General features: G+C 50.3%; 1 protein-coding gene across 3 annotated transcripts in view; it reads right to left on the minus strand.

The window, feature by feature from the left end:
• ABCC1 (ATP binding cassette subfamily C member 1 (ABCC1 blood group)) overlaps positions 1-20392 on the minus strand; it is a gene marked incomplete at both ends in the record, with an annotated part of 144467 nt that overhangs the window by 95287 nt on the left and 28788 nt on the right. For all 3 annotated transcript variants that reach the window (XM_080703020.1, XM_080703019.1, XM_080703018.1), the window contains one exon: positions 2599-2775. In XM_080703020.1, the coding sequence (XP_080559146.1) occupies positions 2599-2775 (177 nt within the window). The remainder of the gene's footprint in view (positions 1-2598; positions 2776-20392) is intronic.

A 20392-nucleotide genomic window follows, 5' to 3' on the forward strand; every position in this document is an offset into this window, starting at 1 on the left:
TCCACGGCTTGACAGCACATTGTTTTCAGCCTGGGATAACACCCACTGTCTGGATGAACCAGTTTGTTTATCCCTTCACCCACTGAAGGATAGTTGGCTGCTTCAAAGCTGCGGCAATTATGAATAAAGCTGCTATCACTACCCGTGTGCAGGCTTTTGGGTGAACACAAGTTTTCAGCTCCTTTGGGTAACACCACGGGGCCAATGTGGAATCCTAGAGTAAGAGGCTGTAAGCAGCTACCACGCTCTCTTCCTCGGTGGCTGTGTCCTTTGCATTCCTGCCCACTAACAAGGACAGATCTTGCCCCTCCCGTCCCAACTAGCCGTCGGTATCAGCAGTAACCGTTCCTCCAGGCAGGCAGTGGAGTCTCACCACAGTTTTAATTTGCCCAGTAGATATCATTTTAAGATAGGCTTAGGAAAAAACACAAAGATAGACGCCTGCACTGTGATATAAACTAGACAGGTTTGGACAAGGATCACAAGCGAGGGCTTCAGCAAAATTACACAAGCTTTTTTATTTACCAAGGGCTTGGGGAAATATGGCTTCACCAAGAACTGAGCTAGCCAGGCCGGATGGCACCCACCTGTCACTCTGGCCACTCGGGACGCTGAGGCAGGAGAATGACAAGTTTGAGACTAGCCTGGGTGACTCACCAAGACACCATCTCAGAAAAAAAAAAAAAAAAAAAAGCTGAGCTGCATGGTAAGTCTAGCAGAAAGTGGGACAGAACGTTATCTGCGGGCTCTGAACACGCCCTTCTTAGACTGCTTCTCAGCTGTATGGGAGTAAAGAAAAGAGGACCTGTCTGCGGAGCAACAGGACAGCACTGGACCAAATCCATGTGAGCCGGACCAGGGAGAGGCAGACGGGCGTCAGGCAAGTCCAGGAGAAGTGCTGCGAAGGTTTGGACCTGCAACGTCCCCCATGGCGCCACATAGAGGTGTGATCCCCAGGCAGAGCCCGCTGAGAGGGGAAGGAGCCTTTAGTGTCCGAGTGGGGAGCTCAGGCCCTGAGGGTATGCTCTGGAGGGGGTTGGTGGGAGCTGCTCTCCTCCTCTTTGCCTTTTAGCGAAATAAATGGTGTGACCACCAGATATGCTGTATCCCCAATGCAACGGGTTCCCCTAACTGTGGACAGAAACCTCCAAAACCACCAGCCAAAACAAACCTTCCTTCTTTATAAGCTGATCGCTCTCGGGTGCCCCTTACAGTAACAGAAAGCTGACCAGCACAAACATCTCCAAGCAGACATGCATGTCTAAAGTGAGTCAAGAAAAAGAATAGTTCAAACTCAAACTGAGGAACATTCTTCAAATGGCTGTCTGTACTTATCAAATATGCCGGTGCCAATAAAGATTAAGGAGAATGAAGAGTTCTTCCAGACTGAAAGAAAGCTAAAGAGACAGACATGAGAAAATGTAACTCGTGACTGTAGACTGGACCCTGAACTAGCAGGGAAGATGCTGCCAAGACCAGCAGTGCGTCAAGGGAAACAGCCAGAGTACAGAGTGCAGATTCTTCTTAAACAGTATCACGTCCACATGAATTTTCCGGAGTTTAATAACTACACGGAGATCACGTCAAAGAATATTCTCATTATGAAGAAAAAGAACAGTAAAGACAGGAGGGACAAAGGGACATGGCAGAGCCCACCTATTCTCAAATGGTTCCAAAAAAATATGTAAGAATATGTGTACCAGCTGGGTGTGGTGGCACGCCTGTAATCCCAGGACCTGGGGAGACTAAGACAGGAGGCCCACAGTTTCAAGGCCAGCCTCAGCAAGCAGCGGGACTCTCAGCAACCTAGCCAGACTCTTTTCCCAAGTACAAATAAATAAAAAAGTAGGGCTGGGGTGTAGCTCGGAAGTAGAATCACCCTAGGTTCAATCTCTGGTACCAAACAAACGGAATATGTATACCTAGAGAAGAAAAAAATCACAAATTCAGCAAAATGTTAAAACCCCATGTGAGCAATGGGTGTATGGGGCTGGGGGAATTCTTAGTCTCATTCTTGCAATTCTCCTATAATATGAAATTATTTAAAAACAAAAACTGTTTTAAAGTAAGAAGAAAAAGATAAGGGATGAAGACCTGATGATCTCTCTATAAGCCCTTGGCAAAGACGCTGCCCTCATCTTTGCACAAATGGGGAAACTGAGGCTCCGGAGGTTAAGAAGTTTGCTCACAGTGACACAGGTATAAGTGGCAGAGCCTGGACCTGAACCTATGCGCCACCCATTTTCTGTTACATTATTCTTCTACCTACTAGAGAAAGCAAATTAGAAACAATTAAGGAAGCGCAGCAGCGTACACCTGCAATCCCAGGATTTGGGAGGCCGGGACAGGAGGATCAAAGGTTGGAGGCCAGCCTCTACAACTTACTAAGACGCTCAGCAACTTAGGGAGACCTTGTTTCAAAATTTAAAACAATAGGGCTGGGGTGTAGCTTGGAGGTAGAACACCTGAGTTCAACTGTTAGTACCCCACAAAATAAAAATGTGTTCCCCAATGAAGGGAACAAAAAAATGTCAGCTCCAGCAGCATTCACAGCCCCCGGCCGCCGCCCCGTCCTGCCACGGCACCCGAGGGACTCACGGTTTTGGCTTTGTTGAGGTGCGTCATCTGGATGTAGCCCCGGTCATGGCGGGAGAGGTGGAGGAAGTACAGAGGGAAGCAGGCCCAGAGGTATAAGCATGGCGTCCACACGAGGACGGTGTTCTGGAAGCACTTGGTGAAGTCGGGGCTGCTGGTGTTCCACGTGACATTCCAGTCCTGCAGACGTAAACGGACACAGCTGGCAGGGCAGAGCCCTGGAGGACCCCGCCCCAGGCTGCCTCGGGCAGAAGCAGCAGCTCCAAAGGACCAGGAACCAGAGGGACCGAGAAACGCGCTGCGGCGCCTGGCAGGACAGACGCGTCCCAGGACCTGTGGGAGACCCGCTGCTGCACCAAGGGGGGACAGAGGACGCCCTCTGGCACGCTTACGGACCCTCCCGTCACTTCTCCTCCACCACCCAACACGTGATCTGAAGACTTCTGTCATCTTCTTAACGCCCTCATCACCAATAACGGCACCACAATCAATAATACCCAAAGTGCAACTCCGTGTGCCAGGCCCAGCGCAAACACTCACATAAGAGACTCACAGAGCCGAACGCGGTGATGCACGCCCGGAGCCCGTAGGACTTGGGAAGCTCAGATGGGAGGATTGAGGGTTTGAGACCAGCCTCAGCAACTTAAGCAAGGCCCTCGACAACTTAGTGAGATCCTGCTTCAAAACAAAAATAAACAAACAGGGCTGGGGGTTCAGCTCAAAGGTAGACCGCCTCTGAGTTCTATTCCCAGTAACACACACACACACACACACACACACACACACACACACACACACACAAAACATTTGTTGTCTCCCTAATTATGTGAGCTAAGTACTTTAGCATCTCTTTTTTCCAGATATGAAACAGGGAGAGAAGTTCCATGATGTGTGCGGTATCAAAACACTGCTAAACTCTGAAGCTGAATTCAAATTCAGGCAACTGGGTTCTATTCCCTGCATTTTACTATTACATGTTCCAGCCTAAGAAACACTTTTTTTGGTGGTACTGGGGTTCCTGGAAGCCCTTCTATCTCTGGGCTATACTCCCAGACCTATTTTATATTTTTATTTGGAAACAGGGTCTCTTAAACCAGAGCGGCTGGCTTCGAACCTGCACGATCCTCCTGTCTCTGCCTCCCAAGCACGGGGATTACAAGCGTGCGCCACCACGCCCAGCCACTTTTTTTTTTAATGACTTTCGGGGAAAAAGACAGCTGGTATTTGGTGAAACAGACATGACACATAGACAAAAGAATACACACATAACTAGATGAGGTATATCTGCTCCAAAATTAACATCAACTAGCTATCAGGCACACGCTTGTAATCCTGCTACTTGGGAGGCTGAGACAGGAGGATCGCAGGTTCACGGCCAGCCTCAGCTACTTAGTGAGGCCATCTGCAACTTATAAGACCTTGTTTCAAAATCAAGAATAAAAAAATAGGGGGAGAGATTCAAAATGGCAACTGGGGGATGTGGCACATCTCAGTGGCTGGGACAAATAAAGTTCAACTACCGAGAAGGCAGCGTCTTGACAAAATAAACAAAGCTCACAAACCAAAACAGAAACAGGAAGCACGGTGGAAGGAATCCAGTGTTCTGAACTCCAAGATCCACTGCAAAAAGCCCGAGAGCACAAATGACGTGGTGCGGCCACCAGCTCAACTGCCAGCGCCATTTTGGGCTGCCGACCCGAACCGTGAGTGCTGGTTCCAGAGCCGCTGACTTTGGTCCTGCAGCCTCAAGAAAATACCCAAAAATAATCCAAGAACTTGAAGTGCAAAAAGCAGCAGCAGAGCTCCAATATCTTAAGCGACCAACGCCATGCTGCAGAGATTCAGAGAAAAACCCAAAAGCCCAAGTTCTCACCAGAGTGGCACCCACAGCAGCGCAGCGTGCCCTACAGACACCCAGCAGCAGGACACCCAGGTAACTGCTTGCATTACTCGGTACTCAGTGGAAGACCACCCAGAGCAGCCATGGGACCCTGGAGGGCTAAGACTAGGCGGCCCATCTCAGTGGTAGTCCAGTTAGATCCTCCAGGGACACGGGAAAGGTGCTGAAGGCACAGTACCTACACAGGGTCACCAGAGTCACTCCAAGACTATACTGGATGCACTGTGTTGGTGCGATGCCCTGACACCTAAACACAAAACTGCCAGAGGCAAGAGAGAGGAGCGAACACTCTTAGAGTGGGTTCAAAAGCTGACATTGTGTTACAGGACAAATGAGAGACATTGGAATATGCTCCTGAATCTACCATAACGAAGAGACATACAGATATTATATGGACCCCAGCATAATTTATGTATTTAATACATAAATTAGCAGGACTCCTGGGTGGTTTTGTTGTTGTTGATTTTTTGTTTGTTTTGTTTATCATGCTGTCACTAGATCTTTTTTATTATTTTATTTTTGTCCTTTCTTATTTTTTTCTTTCTTATTCCTTTTTTTCTTTTGGTTGTTTTTTTTTTTTTTTGTCTTTGATTTATAATTGTTAGTTTTTGTAACTTGTTTTGTTACTTTATTCGTGTTTATTTGCTCGTTTCCCCCATTCCATTTACAAACATCCTCACTCTAGCCTATCCTCATCTCTCAAAAAAATTTTCTCTTGTTTTATATACAAGCTATTTCATATCACGATACTTAAATATTCTAATAACTACAAGAGTCCTACTACCTGACCTTCTCTTATTCTCAACCAGATACTACCTTATTATACTTAAATTCTTACTCAACCTAATCATATCCTCTACTTTACCCAACTCCTATACCCATCATCATACCTCCTGCCCCTTACCCAACCCTCACTATTGAAAAAAGCACTGCTTACCTGCTTAAAGCTCTAAATTCCTACTACTAAGATTGGATCAGACAAAATACACAAGAATCACACACAAAAGAGAAGATATCAAGACATCAGAAAAATAAACCTGAGAACTCTGAAAATATGAGAACTAGGAACAGTAAAGAAATAAGGGAAATCATGAATACTGACCTACAAGAAATACAAGAAGAATTCTGAATCCTGATCTTCAATATAACAAAAGGCCTCACAGTAAGTATACAGGAAATGGAAGAGAAAATTGATACATTAAGAAAGAATCAGAAAGAAACCTGGAATGAAAGAGTCAATAAATGAAATGAAGACAGCAATAGAAAGAAATATCTGAAAGATTAGATGAAATGGAAAACAGACTATCACTGTTAGAAGACAGTTCATTCAAACCTGAAAGCACAGTCAACAGCATACAGAAATCATTACAGCAACAAAACCTGAATTTCCAACAACTATCGGACAATATGAAACGTCCTAATTTACAAATAAAAGGCACTGAAGAAGGGATAGAGGTACAGACCAAGGGTATTCATAATCTCTTCAGAGAAATAATTTCAGAGAATTTTCCAAACATGGAAAGAGACTTGGACATACAGGTTCAGGAGACATACAGAACACTGTTAAGACAACATCAAGGAAGGACTTCCCCACTCCATGTAATAATCAAAATTACCAACATAAAGGCCAAGGAAAGAATCTTAAAAGCAGTGAGAATAAAACAATATAGGGGCAAAACAATAAAAATCACCCCAGACTTTACAACCCAAGTCATGTTGCCAGGAGAGACGGGTATGATGTGATACAGACCCTGGAAGAAAACAACTCCCAACTAAAACTACTATATCCAGCAAGGTTATTATTCAAAATTGATGGAGAAACAAAAGTGTTTCAAAGTAAGCAAAATTTCAAAATGAAAATCATGAATACAAACCTAACACTAGAGAAAATATATAAAGAAATAAACCATAAAGAAGAAAAAAGAAGCAAATTCCAAAACCAGGGAAGAGATGAAGTTGATCAGCAGGCCAACTAAGTAAAGAAGAAATAACATACCAAACAAAAATAGAATTCAAAATGACAGGAAACAAAAATCGTATTTCAAAAATAACTCTGAATGTCAAAGGAACTAACTCACCAATTAAAAGACTTAGACTGGCAATGTGGATTAAAAATCATAATTCAAATATATGCTGCTTGCAAGAAACTCACCTTACAGCCAAAGACATTCACAGACTGAAAGTGAAAGGATAGAAAAAGATATATCATGCTAATGGAGACAAAAAAACGGGCAGGGGAAGCAACGTTGATATCCAACAAAACAGACTTTAAGCTAAAACACATCAGAAGAGACAAAGCAGGGCACTTCCTTTTATTAAAAGGAACAATTCACCGAGAAGATATAATGATAGTAAATGTTTATGTCCCAAATGTGAGTGCACCCACATTTGTAAAACAAACCATCAGATCTCAAATAGACCCAAATACAATAATATTGGGAGACTTCAACACACCTCTCACGCCACTAGATCGATCTTCAAGGCAAAAGATGATTAAAGACTCTTCAGAACTAAAGAAAACTATAAACCAAATGGATCTAATAGACACATACAGAATATTTCAACCAGGAATAGCAGAATATACATTCTTCTCAGCAGCCCATGGAACCTTCTCCAAAATAGAGCACATCCTGGGTTATAAAGCAATCACCAGCAAATACAAATGGCCAATAGATAAATAAAAAAGTTCAACATCATTAGCCATCAGGGAGATGCAAATCAAAACTATGCTGAGATTCCATCTAACCCCAATCAGAGTGGCAAGCATAAAGAAATCAAATAACAACAAATGCTGGTGAGGATGTGGGGAAAGAGGAACTCTTTTACACTGTTGGTGGGAGTGCAAACTAGTTCAGCTGCTATGAAGATCAGTGTGGAGATTCCTTAGAAAACTGGGAATAAATCTACCATATGATCCGGCTCTACCACTCCTGGGTATCTTTCCAAAGGGGTTGAAATCAGAGAACTACAGCAACATGTGCATACCTATGTTAATAGTAGCACAATTCGTAATGGCCAAAATATGGAACCAACCTAGGTCTCCATCAACAGATGAAAGGATTGCAAAATTATGGGAAATATACACAATTGAATTCTACTCAGCTATAAAGAAGAACAAAAAAATCATGTCATTCACAAGAAGATGGAAAGACCTGGAGAACATTATGTTAAGTGAGATCAGCCCAGCACAGAAAGAGAAGGGACATATGTTTTCTCTAATATGGCCAAACTAGGAAGTATTAGGGATACCAGAGGGACCCCAGATAATGGGGGGGGGAAACTTCAGCAAAGCTGAAATAGAAGGATAGAAGAGGAAGAAGGCTGAGGTTGATTAATGGAGGAGTTACATTCAAATATGTGTAAAAGTATGAATGTAGCATGGTCAGCCTGGACACTCAATTCTGGGAGGGAGGGAAGGGGAAGCAGGGGGAGGGGGCACCAAGCACATCTGAATGTATGCCATTTTCAGTATGATCCACATAAAAATAAAAAAAGAATAAAAATAGGGCTAGGAGTGTAACTCAGAGGTAGAACGCCCCTGGGTTTAATCCCCATGTGAGAGAGAGGAGAGGGAAGGGGAGGGGGAGGGGGAGGGAGAAGGAATTTGAATGTATCCCGAGCCCTGACCCTTGTGGGCTAGCTGTACCACCCCGGGAAACGCTGTTCCCTGCCCTCTGTGGTGGACTCTCATTTCCTTCCTGCACTGGGCTTAGGCTGATAACACGAGCGGTCTGAGACAACAGTCCCCTCAAGACCAGTTTAGCCCATAGATAGTTATGCTTGTGCATTCTTTTGGGCATGCTTTTAAAAAAATGTATTAGATTAGGCTTCTTTGTATTGATTGATCGAGTGATTGTATTTAGGTACTGGGGACTAAAACCACTCCATGTCCGAACTATACCCTCAGCCCTATTTTATTTTGAAACAGAGTCTTGTTAAGTTACTGAGACTGGCCTTGAACCCGTGATCCTCCAGTCTCAGCCTCGCGAGTTCTGGGATGACAGGCGTGCGCCACTGCGTCTGGCTCCAGGCTTCTTTTTAAGCACTGGAGCATCCGGCCAAGCTCCCTGCATTGCAGCATGGGCCGGAGCTGGTCTCTGGCTGTAGTCCAGCAGTCCTGGTTGGCCTCCCTGTCCTCTTCTCTCCCAGCCCACCCAGTTTCCACACAGTTCCCATTCCAACCGCCTCCCCGCAATCATAGGAGCAAGGCTGCCGAGGAAGCCCAAGGAACCTGGGTGTTAGAGTGCCACGCAAGCTTTAAAGCCACATCAACAACATTACAGAGAGAGAGAAGGAAGCCAATCATTTCTTTTATTTTCTTCTTCTTCTTTCTTCTCTCTAGTACTTAGCATCAAACCCATGGAGCTCTACCACTGAGCTATACCCCCAGCCCTTTGTAGTTTGTATTTTGAGACAGGACTCCACTATGTTGTCGGGCCTGCTCTCAAGCTTGCAATCCTCCAACCTAAGTTCCCAAAGGCTCTAGGACCAGAGGTGGGTCCTGCCTTGTCCAGCCAGGGCGGTTCATTCGGGGAGAATCACTGGGGGATGGGGGGGCAAGGGGTGGGGCTCACGGTAGAGTATTTACCCAGCATGCAGGCGGCTCCATCCCCAGTGCCATAAAGAAAGAAGGGGGGAGTTGACATTTTGACCAAAACACATGTTCTAAGAATTTCAAAACAGAGACCGGGCTAAACATGTCAAGGGGAACATACTTACTGCTACTAAATTATAAATTTAAAAATAGTTCGGATGGTTAGCCAGGCGTGGCAGTACATGCCTGTAAGCCTAGTACTTGGGAGGCTGAGGTAGAAGGATCAAGTTCAAAGCCAGCCTCAGCAATTTAGTGAGACGCTCAGCACCCTAACAAAACTCTGTTTCAAAATAAAAAATAAAATAAAGGGCTGGGGGTTAGCTTGGAGATAGAATGACCCTGAGTTCAATTCCCAGTACCAACCCCCCCCACACACACACACACAGAATTATAAAGTGTTAAAAAAAAAAATACATGAGTTTGCCTAGAGAGACAGAGAAGTATGAAAATACAAAACCTAAAGTGTTTCTTCAAAAGTGTAACTATGCTGTGATAAATGTGGTCATTTTTCCAGATCTAAGAACAAGGGATTATTGAAAAGTAAACTTGACGAGGGCAGCCCACACAGAGAGACTTAGCTGAGAAGCTTCGGGACACGCCAAGCCTTCTAAAAAAGACAAGCTTCCCACCTCTGTGGAGGGAGGGCATTTGGAAAACAGCTGTGCACGCTGTAACTCTGACCACAGACAGGGATGACTGCTATCGGAGACGGACTAATTTAATTGGTTTCACACCACTTGTGATCCCTCCGGCCTACGGTGAGGCTTGAAAGCAGGATTAAACGGCCGGTGGTTACTAGACACAGAACAATTTCTGAGCAATTGCCAGGAAAAGCTCACTCCAAAGGAATTTGACCTTCTAGAAAGTAAACAATGCTGGGACCCACTACATGTGGTTATGTTTACAAGAAACACGGTTCAGATGTGAGATATTCCCATCATCTGATCCTGGCCCAATTATTCCCTGCCTGGACCACTGCACTAGCATCCCAGCCCTGCCCTGCCTCCGTCCATCCTGGTCCTACTCAGTCTGCTCCCCGCGTAACCCCCACATCCACAGGCGCATCCGGAGACAGATCTGTCTACCTATCCACAAACCCACCCGCCCGCCCTCCCACCCTGCCATTTATGTGCCCATCCAGACAAGCACACACTCCTCCTCTCTCTTTGCATTTATTTATTTGTTCTCAGTACTAGGGATGGAACCCAGGAGTGTTCTACCTCTGAGCTACATCCCCAGCCCTATTTTTTTATTTTATTTGGAAACAAAGTCTCACTGAGTCATGGAGGGGCTCCCTAAGTAACCGAGGCTGGCCTTGAACCTGCGATCTTCCTGTCTCAGCCTCCCAAGAACTGGGATCACAGAGAGTGCGCCACCACGCCTGGCTGGATTTGCCTGATTCTTGATGATTCGATCTGTTTTGAACAGAGGGGTGGAAGTAAAGCCTTCCGGTCCCATTGCCTCCCCCCCCTCCACCCAGGTACTCTCTCTAGAAGTAACTGTTTTTAATTTCACGTAGATCCTTCCAGAAGAAAACTTATGTGTAAGCCAGGCATGGTGGCGCACGCTTGTAATCCCAGCATTCGGGAGGCTGAGACCAGAGGATCATGGTTCACGGACAGCTTCAGCTACTTAGTGAGGCCCTCTGCAACTCAGTGAGACCTGATTTCAAAATAATGAATAAAAAGTAGGGCAGGGGGTTAAGCTCAGAGGTCGAATGCCTCTGGGTTCCATCCCCAGACCCTCAAAAATAAAGAAAAGAAAACTTATGCATATAAAACAAAAATAAAAGTACCCATGCTCTGCTACCACAGGGAAGGATGCACACTTCAATGCCCCGCACCTCGCCTTTTTCTCTTAACAACAGCCCTTCTGTTTCACGTGAGGTTTCACCGCCCTTCTCACGGACGGCCGCTTGTGCGCCTTTGTCCAGCTGGGCCTGGCCTTCGAGGCTGCCCTTGCATCGCTGGCAGACAACGTGGGGCTGAACCAATCACCCGGCGGGTCCTCGTTTCATGCAATGACCCGTGTATGTAAGACAACTTTCTGCACTCAACACTGCTGGGTCACAGGGTGCACATCTGAAATGCAGACAGGCCCTGTTCTTCAAACCAGGTACATCCGCTCACGTTCCACCAACACGGCGCACGCAAAAGCACCTCTCAAACTGCAGCGCTCGGCACGTTCCAGCTCTGCCAATCTGATAGAGGAAAACACCTCCCTGGAGCCGGCTTTCTTTCCTCTTCGCCACGAGGGGAGCTGAAGATCTTTCCGCTGTGTTTCAAAGATGTTTTCCTCTGCTCAGAGGAAAGCTCAGACTTTGAAAATTGCGTTCAGAAACAAAACACAAGCCGGGCCTGGCAGCGCACACCTGGGATCTCAGTACCTGGGAGGCTGAGACAGGAGGATCACAGGTTTGTGGCCAGCCTCAGCAACTTCGTGAGACTCTCAACAACTTCGAGAGGTCTTTGTTTAAAAGATAAAGAAGTCTAGTAGTGTAGCTCAGAGGCAGAATGTCCCTGGGTTCAATCCCCAGTACAAGGATGAGCGCGTGCTTGTTATCGCAGCATCGGGAGGCTGAGACAGAAAGATCCGGGTTTGTGGCCAGTCTCAGGCACTTAGTGAGGCTCTTTACAACTCAGTGAGACCTGTTTCAAAGTAAAGAATTTTAAAAAGTAGGGCTGGAGGTATAGCTCATAGGTAGAATGTCCCTGGATTCCATCTCCAGTACCACCAAGAAGAAAAGATGAGAGACAGGTCTTGGGGTGTGACTTGGTAGAACACTTGCTCAGCATGCGTGAGGCCCTGGGTTCATCCTCAGCAACACACACACGCACGCACGCACGCACAGAGTGAGGCAGGTCTGGGTACTCTTTCTCCTCTGCATAACAACATCCGATGGCTCCCTATTCCCTGAGGTCTGCCGTGGCCCCTGAGGGCTTCCACATTCAGGCCCCATCTGCCTCCCGTCATTTCTCCTGCCCTGTGTCCCAGCGTGCGTCAGCATTACTGAGAAGAGTATCTGCAGAGGCAGAGTTGGAAGCCGTGGAGATTTGGGGAAGCCACGGTCCTTTTCCTCGAGGGATGCCCCAGCGGCTAGACAAGAGTTTCCTCGGTTACAGGACTCCTGCTCTGTTCCGTCTGCAGGATCTTTCTGCCCTAACAAACTCCTACTCAGCCTTCAAATCCTAACTTAGATTCCTGCTTTAAGAAGCCTCTGCCTCATTCTGCATTGCCTCCCACCCTGGCAATGACTATTTCTCCACCGCCACCTCCGCACCGCGGGACCTAGGGGCCCGGACCCTGCTGTGTCTACCTCTGAGCCCCTTCCCGCAGCAAATGCCTGGAGATTTCAGAGTAAGCCGATCTCAAAGCCACGCCTTCCTCGCCAACAGTATTTCCTGCTTTGTTTGGGGTTTGCTGCTGTGGTTTGCTGGGCTCTTTAAATAACTACAGTCCAGGTAGATGGAGCTGAGCTGTGAGTCCTGGAGTTGTGATGAGGTGCCCGAGGAGTCAAATTCAGACCCAGATGCTGTGTGAACCCGGGCAGGCCACGGCGTCCCTTCCCCGGCCTCAGTGTCCTCCCTACACAAGGAGAGGCCGCACTTGGGAGGACTCTGGTGAGGACTGCACGGCACAGTGTCTGAGACGTGCTTTGCAAGGAGCAGAAAGGCCCACAGACCATGAATAGCGGCTGCTAGTAACAGCAGGCAATGGTTAGCAAGGACTACCACCACTGGGTCGCGAGACCTGCGGGACAAGGGTGCACTTGGGCTGGGAAGTGGGCTGGAAAGGAAACAAGGTCATCTGACATCTGAGGACTCGGGGAGGGAGGGGGAGAGGCTGGGAACGCCCAGAAGGCAAGAAGGCAGCACAAACAGCTTCCTGCTCAGAGCCAGCAGCCTGGCGGCCTGGGCCGGGGAGGCAGGGGAAGGCGGGGGCATGGGCTGAGATGGGCATCCTCCCGCTGCAGGGGCAGCCAAGAGCCCACCCTGCCCCCAGCCCCAGCCTGGACCGCAGCTGTGTCCATAGGAGCTCCCCCACCAGACTCAATCTGTCCTTCATCCCGCCTCGCCCCCCCAGGCTGTCCCTCCGTGAGGCTCCTGGGAGCAAGGGGGAGTGCTGGTATCATTTCAGGGTTCAAGGAGGGGCGGCTGAGCAGGAACCTGATGGCCGCTCGCTGTTCCCAGCTCTGGGGCCTGCAGGACCCCGGCCTGCCTTTCCCCTCCCACTCCGGGAACCTCAGCCAGCCCAACCTCACAGAGCACCCACACACCCAACCAGCGGACTCCCACACAGCCGCACTTCACGAAGCCTTGACCCCAGAAGCCTTTTTTATTTTTATTTGAGGGTACTGGGAATTGAACCCAGGGATGTTCTACATCTGAGCTATACCTACTTTTTTTTTTTTTTTTTTTGGAACAGGGTCTCATTAAGTTGCTGAGAGCTCAATTGCTTAGGCTGGTCTCAAAAATTTAATCCTCCTGTCTCGGTCTCCCTAGTACTGGGATTACAGGTGTGCGCCGCCACGCTGGGCTCAGGACTCTTGACCTAAAGGTGCGTTTCCCCGACCAAGGCTGCCCCTCACAGGACACCCCGCAGCTCAGTCACCTTCACCTGCCCTTGGCCTCAGCGTGGCCAGTGGGTCCTCCACACTCCCGCTGTGGTTATCAGCACATGAGGCCCTCTCGGGGCACCGACCTTGGCCTTCCCAAAGCTGCGACCCCACTCAGCTCTCCCAGGGAACAGGCACAGCACTTAACCCCATTCCACAGACGGGGAGACCGAGGCAGCTGGAGATAAAAACATCTTTGCAAAAGCCATGCTGTGGTGCCTTTGGTTAATAATAAAAATAAGTGATGCTTTTATCAGTAGACTTGTGTGTGTGTGTGTGTGTGTGTGTGTGTGTGTGTGTGCGCGCGCGCGTGTATGTGTGTGTTAGTCACTGGGGTTTGAACCCAGGGGCATTCTACCTCTGAAATATACCCCCAGCCCAATTTTATTTTATTTTTGAAATAAGGTCTCGCTAAGTTGCTGAGAGCCTCGCCCTGTTGCTGAGGCTGTCCTCAAACCGGCAATTCTCCTGTCTTAGCCTCCCAAGTACTGGGATTACAGGCCTGTGCCACCACACCCAGCCTGTTAATTCTGTATTAGTATGAGTGATCATACCACTGGCATTAGCTCAACACCTACTATGCGCCAGGTGCTATTTCTGTACGTTTCACGTGAACCTGTCATTTAATCTTCACGGCTCCCTGTAAGGAAGGTTATTCTGGTCCCTATTTGGTGGGAGAGAGCGCTGGGGCAGGAGCCAAAGAGCAGCCTCAGGCCGGGAGGCCTGGGGCCCAGGGGGCCTGGTGTGAGCCAGGGACCCACCCCATGCTGGCTCCTAGTGATGAGGGACATAGAACTTGAACAGAGACCTTCTCCAGCTCAGGCCTTCACCCCGGGAAACCTGGCTGGGCCGAGAGGAAACTGTGAATCCCCAGCGAACCTCTGAGTTCAGAGCCGATGACCTGGGTCTGTTTCCTATTGCTGATGCTACCGATGGTGGCTTAAAGGCGCACAGCTCCCGGGCGTGGAAGGCGGTGATCACAACACGTCTCACTGGGTTGAAACTGAACGCAGGCTCCCATAGGGCTGCGTCCTTCCGGAAGCTCCACGGCAGCTCCTGCGCCCTTGCCTTTGTGCTCCGGAAGGCTGTCCACACTCCCGGGCCCGCGGCCCCATCCTGCATCTTCAGAGCCCGCAGCACTGAGCCGGCTAGCTCTCTACAACCCTCCTGACTGCACCAAATCTACCTGGATCACCCAGGCTAACGCCCCAAACCCAGGTTAGCTGATCTCCACCGCCCCCGACACCTTCACCCCTCTTTCTCATGTAACTGGCAGTTTCTGGAGATTTGGTGGCATGCATCTAAGGGGAGGCTGTTACTCTGCCCACTGTACCCCTCGGGCTTATTCTGATCACCCCAAACTCCATGCTATGGGACCCCCCAGGAGCACCATCACGGCCTGGTGACTGGTCAGGTTCAGAAGCCATTGCAGACCTGTGAAATGCAGGCAGGAAGTGCCCTGCACAGGCCGAAGACGGGGCGTCGGGGCAAGACTGACCCTGCCGTGGCCTCCCCGCCCCGCTCGGCCCATCCCGGGAGCATCCGCATGGCAGGCGTCTCTGACCTGAATTAACACCCCACCGCTCCTGCCTGCGTGAGCACAGGACCGGACAGGGGAGTGTTCCCAGAAGGATTCAAGGGGAAAAAAAAAAACCAAAACACTGACTTCCAGGGATCAGGCTTGCAGCCCGTGAGAAGAGGGCTGCTGGTAGGTTTGGGTTTATTATCTTTCGTCCAACTTGAATTTCTCGCTCTGCACGTGTCGCCTCTACAACAGTAATACCAAGAGCTATTCGCACTTTAAATAAATAAATAGCAGCAGGAATCTGAGGGTTGAAGTGTCTAAATGCTGAGCTGGGAACAAAGAAAAAAAACACATACTCACGGGGCGCCAATAACAACAGCCACAGCAGGCGCGCAAGGCTCGCTGCTCGGCGTCCTCCGAGCGCGGGGCCATAGTGGCCTCCGCACGGCCTTTCAAAGTCCAGAGTTAAAACTCCTTCTGTTTCTGTTAGGGGCTCTGGGGCCCATAGGACTCACACAACTCGCTGGGGCCCAAAAACCAGGAAGAGGCAGAGCCGGGATTCGAACTCACAGCAAGCTAAACACTGGGCTCCCTGACCTTAAACAGTGCTGGGGACTCCAGGGGCTTCTCAAGGTCATGGGTCTCACTGCCAAGCCGAAGTGGGCACTCCGCTCCCCAGGACACTGGACAGGGGAGCCCCTGGCCTCCGCCCAGGAGGGCAGTGACACTGCAGCAGAGGTGCAGAGGTGGGGGAAGCACAGCCACGGCAGAGGGGCAGCATGTGCGAAGGCCCTGGGCCAAGAACCCATGTGGGACTGCAAAAACCCAGGACCCAAAACAGGGCTGGAGACGTCTCCTGGAGCCACAGCGTGGCCAGTCTTGGAGCTTTGGTGAGAGCAAAGAAGATAATTTGTTCTAAGTGTTACAGGGAGCCCTGGGCAGGGATTAAGGAGGGATGTGGCTGTCTCGTTTACACAGGGAGGGATTCTAGAGGAGTCCTAGGAGAGGCTGGCGAAGAGGCTGGCGCTGTCCTCAAGGTAAGGGGAGAGGTGGTGAAGTCGGGTACAAGATGGCCACCGAGTCAGTCAGGACACTGACTTCTCCCCCTAACCCTAGGAGGAAAGTTCGAGCTGACCGGAAAGTCTAACTGTCCCAATACCACACAGCGCCTCCGCAGGGACGCAAGCATGCCCGCCTCGGAGTCCACCCCGGGGTGATGCCCAGCGAGTCCCGGCCACCAATTCTCAGCACCGTAGCCCACGTGCCCTCGAACGCAGCGCAGCCAGCGCGGGGCCCAGGAGAGCAGAAAGGGGCCGCGCTCGGTCACGAGCTACCCCTAGCCGGCCACACGTGGACGCCACGGGCTGCCCGCGGCCTGTGCCCGCAGGAGTCACAGCCGAGCCCCCAAGTGCCCACCGTGAGTGGAGGGACCGGGAGACCGTGACACACACACAACAGAGTGCTGCTCAGCTTAGACAGAGGGAGAGCCACGTTGCCAACGACAGGGACGCGCTGGAGGACTTTACGCTGCGGGATAGAAGCCCGGCAGAGGAAGGCGAAACCCGCACCGGCTCGCCTAGCCGCGGACTCTAAAGGAGCCACAGCAGGAGGCAGGGATTTTTTTTTTCACACGCGCTATGCAAAACAAGAGGGAAAGGATGAATGCACACACAGTGTGTGCAAATATGCCTGCGTGTGCAAAAATCTCTCCAAAAGGAAACCAGTAACAGGATGACCTCCAGGGAGCTGAGCAGGGTGTGGATAGCCAGGGAAGGGCCCAGGGCTGGAAGAGGACGCAGCGGCACGTTCCCAGCAAGTGCCTTTTTCTACCTTTCACGTGTTGAACCACGAGCCTAAGACCTTTTCAGAAATGAAGGAAGACCGGCCAAGAGGGAGGGAGGGGATGAGGAAGAGAGGGAAAGAAAAGGTAAGCAAGCAGACAAAGAAGGAAAATAATATATAAAGTGAATAAAAGAGGGAGGGAGGGGATGAGGAAGAGAGGGAAAGAAAAGGTAAGCAAGCAGACAAAGAAGGAAAATAATATATAAAGTGAATTCTAAGGATAGCATCAGCAGAGGCTGGGGACGGGCTGGCGGAGCTGGGGTTGCACCGTCTCCCCTTCTTAGTGTCAGCTGCAGACTCAGCATCACCCCCCCTGAGGGACCCGCCCGGAGCTGGTACACGGTGGGACCCCATGGGGTTGCAAGTAAGGCTAGACTGGTGGTGATGCCCGCAATCCCGTTATTTCGAAGGCTGAGACAGGAGCATTTCAGGTTCGAGGCCAGCCTCAGCAACTCAAGAGAGGCCCTCAGCCACTTGGCAAGATCCTGTTTCCAAATTTAAAAAAAAAAAAAAATAGGGCTGGGAGTGTAGCTCAGAGGTTTAACACCCCCGGGTTCCATCCCTAGTACCACACACACAAAAAAAAAAAAAAAAAAAAAAAAAGACAAGCGCCAGGCGTGGTGGCGCACGCTTGTAATCCCCGCACTTGGGAGGCGGAGACAGGAGGATCGCGCTGGCTTAAGAGACCCTGTTTCCAAAAATAAAAAAGTATAAAATAGGTCTGGGAGTGTAGCCCAGAGGTAGAAGGGCTTCCAGGAACCCCAGTACCATCAAAAAAAAAAGATTAATAGTAATAAAATTGTGGCTCTTGCCACGCACTAGGCGTGGTGTTTGACCACTTAATGCTGCCTTCGTCCTCAGTGTGTGGAAAGCCTCGGGGCCTAGGGTCAGGTACCACAGTGACTCCCTGACCACACAGGGAAGGAAGGAGGGAACCGCAGGTCGGGAGGGCAGCGTGAGGGGTGGGCCTCAAAGGCCTCAGAGCCAGGCGGGCGGGCACGAATCAACAGGCCATCTCCGGGGGTGCCCAGGTGCGGTCACCGGGCAAGGGTGGCTTTGAAGCCACGGGCAGCCATGAAAAGGAGCGCGGAGAGGCCTGCGAGTCGTCAGGCCCAGGCTGTGCTGGGCTGTGGGACATCGATCCTGTGCAGAGACAGCGCGGGCTGGCGTTTCCCACCAGGTGCCCGGACACAGCCAGGGGCAAGCAGGCGGGCAGCGGCCTGGAACAGGAGGGCGCAGGTGCCAGCAACGCCACTCTGCCTGCTGCAGTGCCCAGCTGACCCCTCCCTCGCCCTCTGACTCATGGGAGCTAAGAATAAAGCTTGGCACCCTGGGGAGGGTGCATCAGACCTCAGCCAGACACACGGGGAGGCAGGGGTGGCCCAGAGCGCTCCTCACCCTGCCTGCCCGGGCGTGCGCTCCAAGGCCTCGTGCTCAAGATGCAGAGCTGAGAAGCCCTGTAAGGAAGGAGGGGGCGCAGGAGACTCCCGGCTCCTCTCTCCACAGCAGGGACAGAGCGCTGCTGTCACTGCAGGGCCCACATCACAGCAGGCAGCACGGCCCTCACTCTCAAGCACTGCAGGCCTGCCCTCAAGGCAACACCTGGCCTGTCCTTCCCCCAGCCCTGCATGTGGCTCCCCTGTGGCCACTTTCTCTCCTCTTATCAGACCTCAGGCCTCCCCAAGCCCCGGGGTCCCCTGAGGACCAGGCTGGGACAGAGAGGGCACCTTCCGGCAAGCTGTGCCAGCCGTGCTGGTTGACGCTGGAGAAAGGCCGTCTCCTGGGGAGGCCCTTGGCATTCTGACACTCGACTTTATGAGCTGTGAGAAATGACAATAATAACAAGGACAATAATAATCGTAGCGCTAACACTGGCGCAGAAGTAGCAACAGGGAGTTTAACCCTTCACCTCCGCCCCGGCTCCCACCCCGCGGGAGCTGAGCGCAATGCTACCCTCCCTGGTTTTCTGGTTTTTTGTTTTCATTTGCAGTGCCTGGAACAGAACCCAGGGCCTCCCACGGGCCTGGCAAGCGCTCACCTGAGCAGAGTCCCCAGCCCTGACATTTCCACTCCAGGACGGGGCCTCGAGGCCGGCCCTGGCTGTGCGGCTCAGGACTCCACGGCCCCGGATCCTGTGTGCGTGCGGCGGCTCCGTATGTATTTACCCAGCCCCTGCTGATCGACCTACCACCGCTTGGGCAGCTGCCAATCTTTGGCTGTTCCAAACAATGACACATGAATTCCTTTAGAAAATGCTTCTTAAGCTAAAACAAATACGGGAAAGCCTGACCCTCAAGCTAATCGCTGTGCTTACTAACTCGTAAGCCTTCAGGTGGCAGAGACGACCTGGGGGTGCTCGCGCAGCCAGAAGAGCAATGAGCAGTGTGGACCCGCGGGAATCCGGTCTCTTAAAACAACTCCAGCCGGGAGTGGCGGTGCACGACTGTAATCCCAGTGCTTGAGAGGCTGAGACAGGAGGATCGCAGGTTCAAGGTCAGCCTCAACAACTAAGTGAGGCCCTGTTTCAAAATAAAAGATAAAAATTGGGCTGAGGGTGTAGCTCAGAGGTAGAATACCTCTGGGTTCAATCTCCGGAACCACAAAAAATAAAAAAAAAATAAAAAAGGGCTGGGGTGTAGCTCAGAGGTAGAATGCCTATGGGTTTAATCCCCAGTTACTTAACACACACGAAAGCACCACTAAATGAAGGCACAGATATTCCCAGAGGTTGATGACTCTATATACTATAGTATATACTACAGGTAGAGAATGTTTAAATTTTAACAAAATAATAGTAACCAAAAATCGTGGCATGGCTGCAATGATCTCACTCACAATATTGACTTCAGGCATTCTTTTTCCTGTCCCCTCCGCCCTGCCCCCAGCAGCTCCCTGAGGACAGAGGATGCTCAGGTGTGCTCCTCAGTGTGAACCTCTCCACCCGCTGCAAGCCCTGGGGCATAGCAGGTGCACAGAAGTCCCCGAGGAACCTAGAGACAGACACAGAGCAAGTCGCTATGAGACAGCACCGACATGGGTGCTGGCTGGGCCGCGCCCACACCCCGCCAGGTCTTAGGGAAACAGCGCAGTGCTGAAAATGTCCTCACAGAGACTCCAGTGATGGACGCCAACTCAACTCTGAATATGCTAACACCATTTTAGACGGGTGGATTGTGAATTATATCACAATAAAGCTGTTTTTAAAAAAGGATTAAGTTGTAATCCCAGTACCTGGAGGCTGAGACAGGAGGATTGCAGGTTCAAGGCCAGCCCCAGCACCTGACTGAGGCCCTCCACAACTTAAGAGTTTGTTTCAAAATA

The sequence above is a fragment of the Muscardinus avellanarius genome, assembly GCF_963383645.1.
Source record: "Muscardinus avellanarius genome assembly, chromosome: 10".
In the NCBI taxonomy this organism is placed as follows: Eukaryota; Metazoa; Chordata; class Mammalia; order Rodentia; family Gliridae; genus Muscardinus; species Muscardinus avellanarius.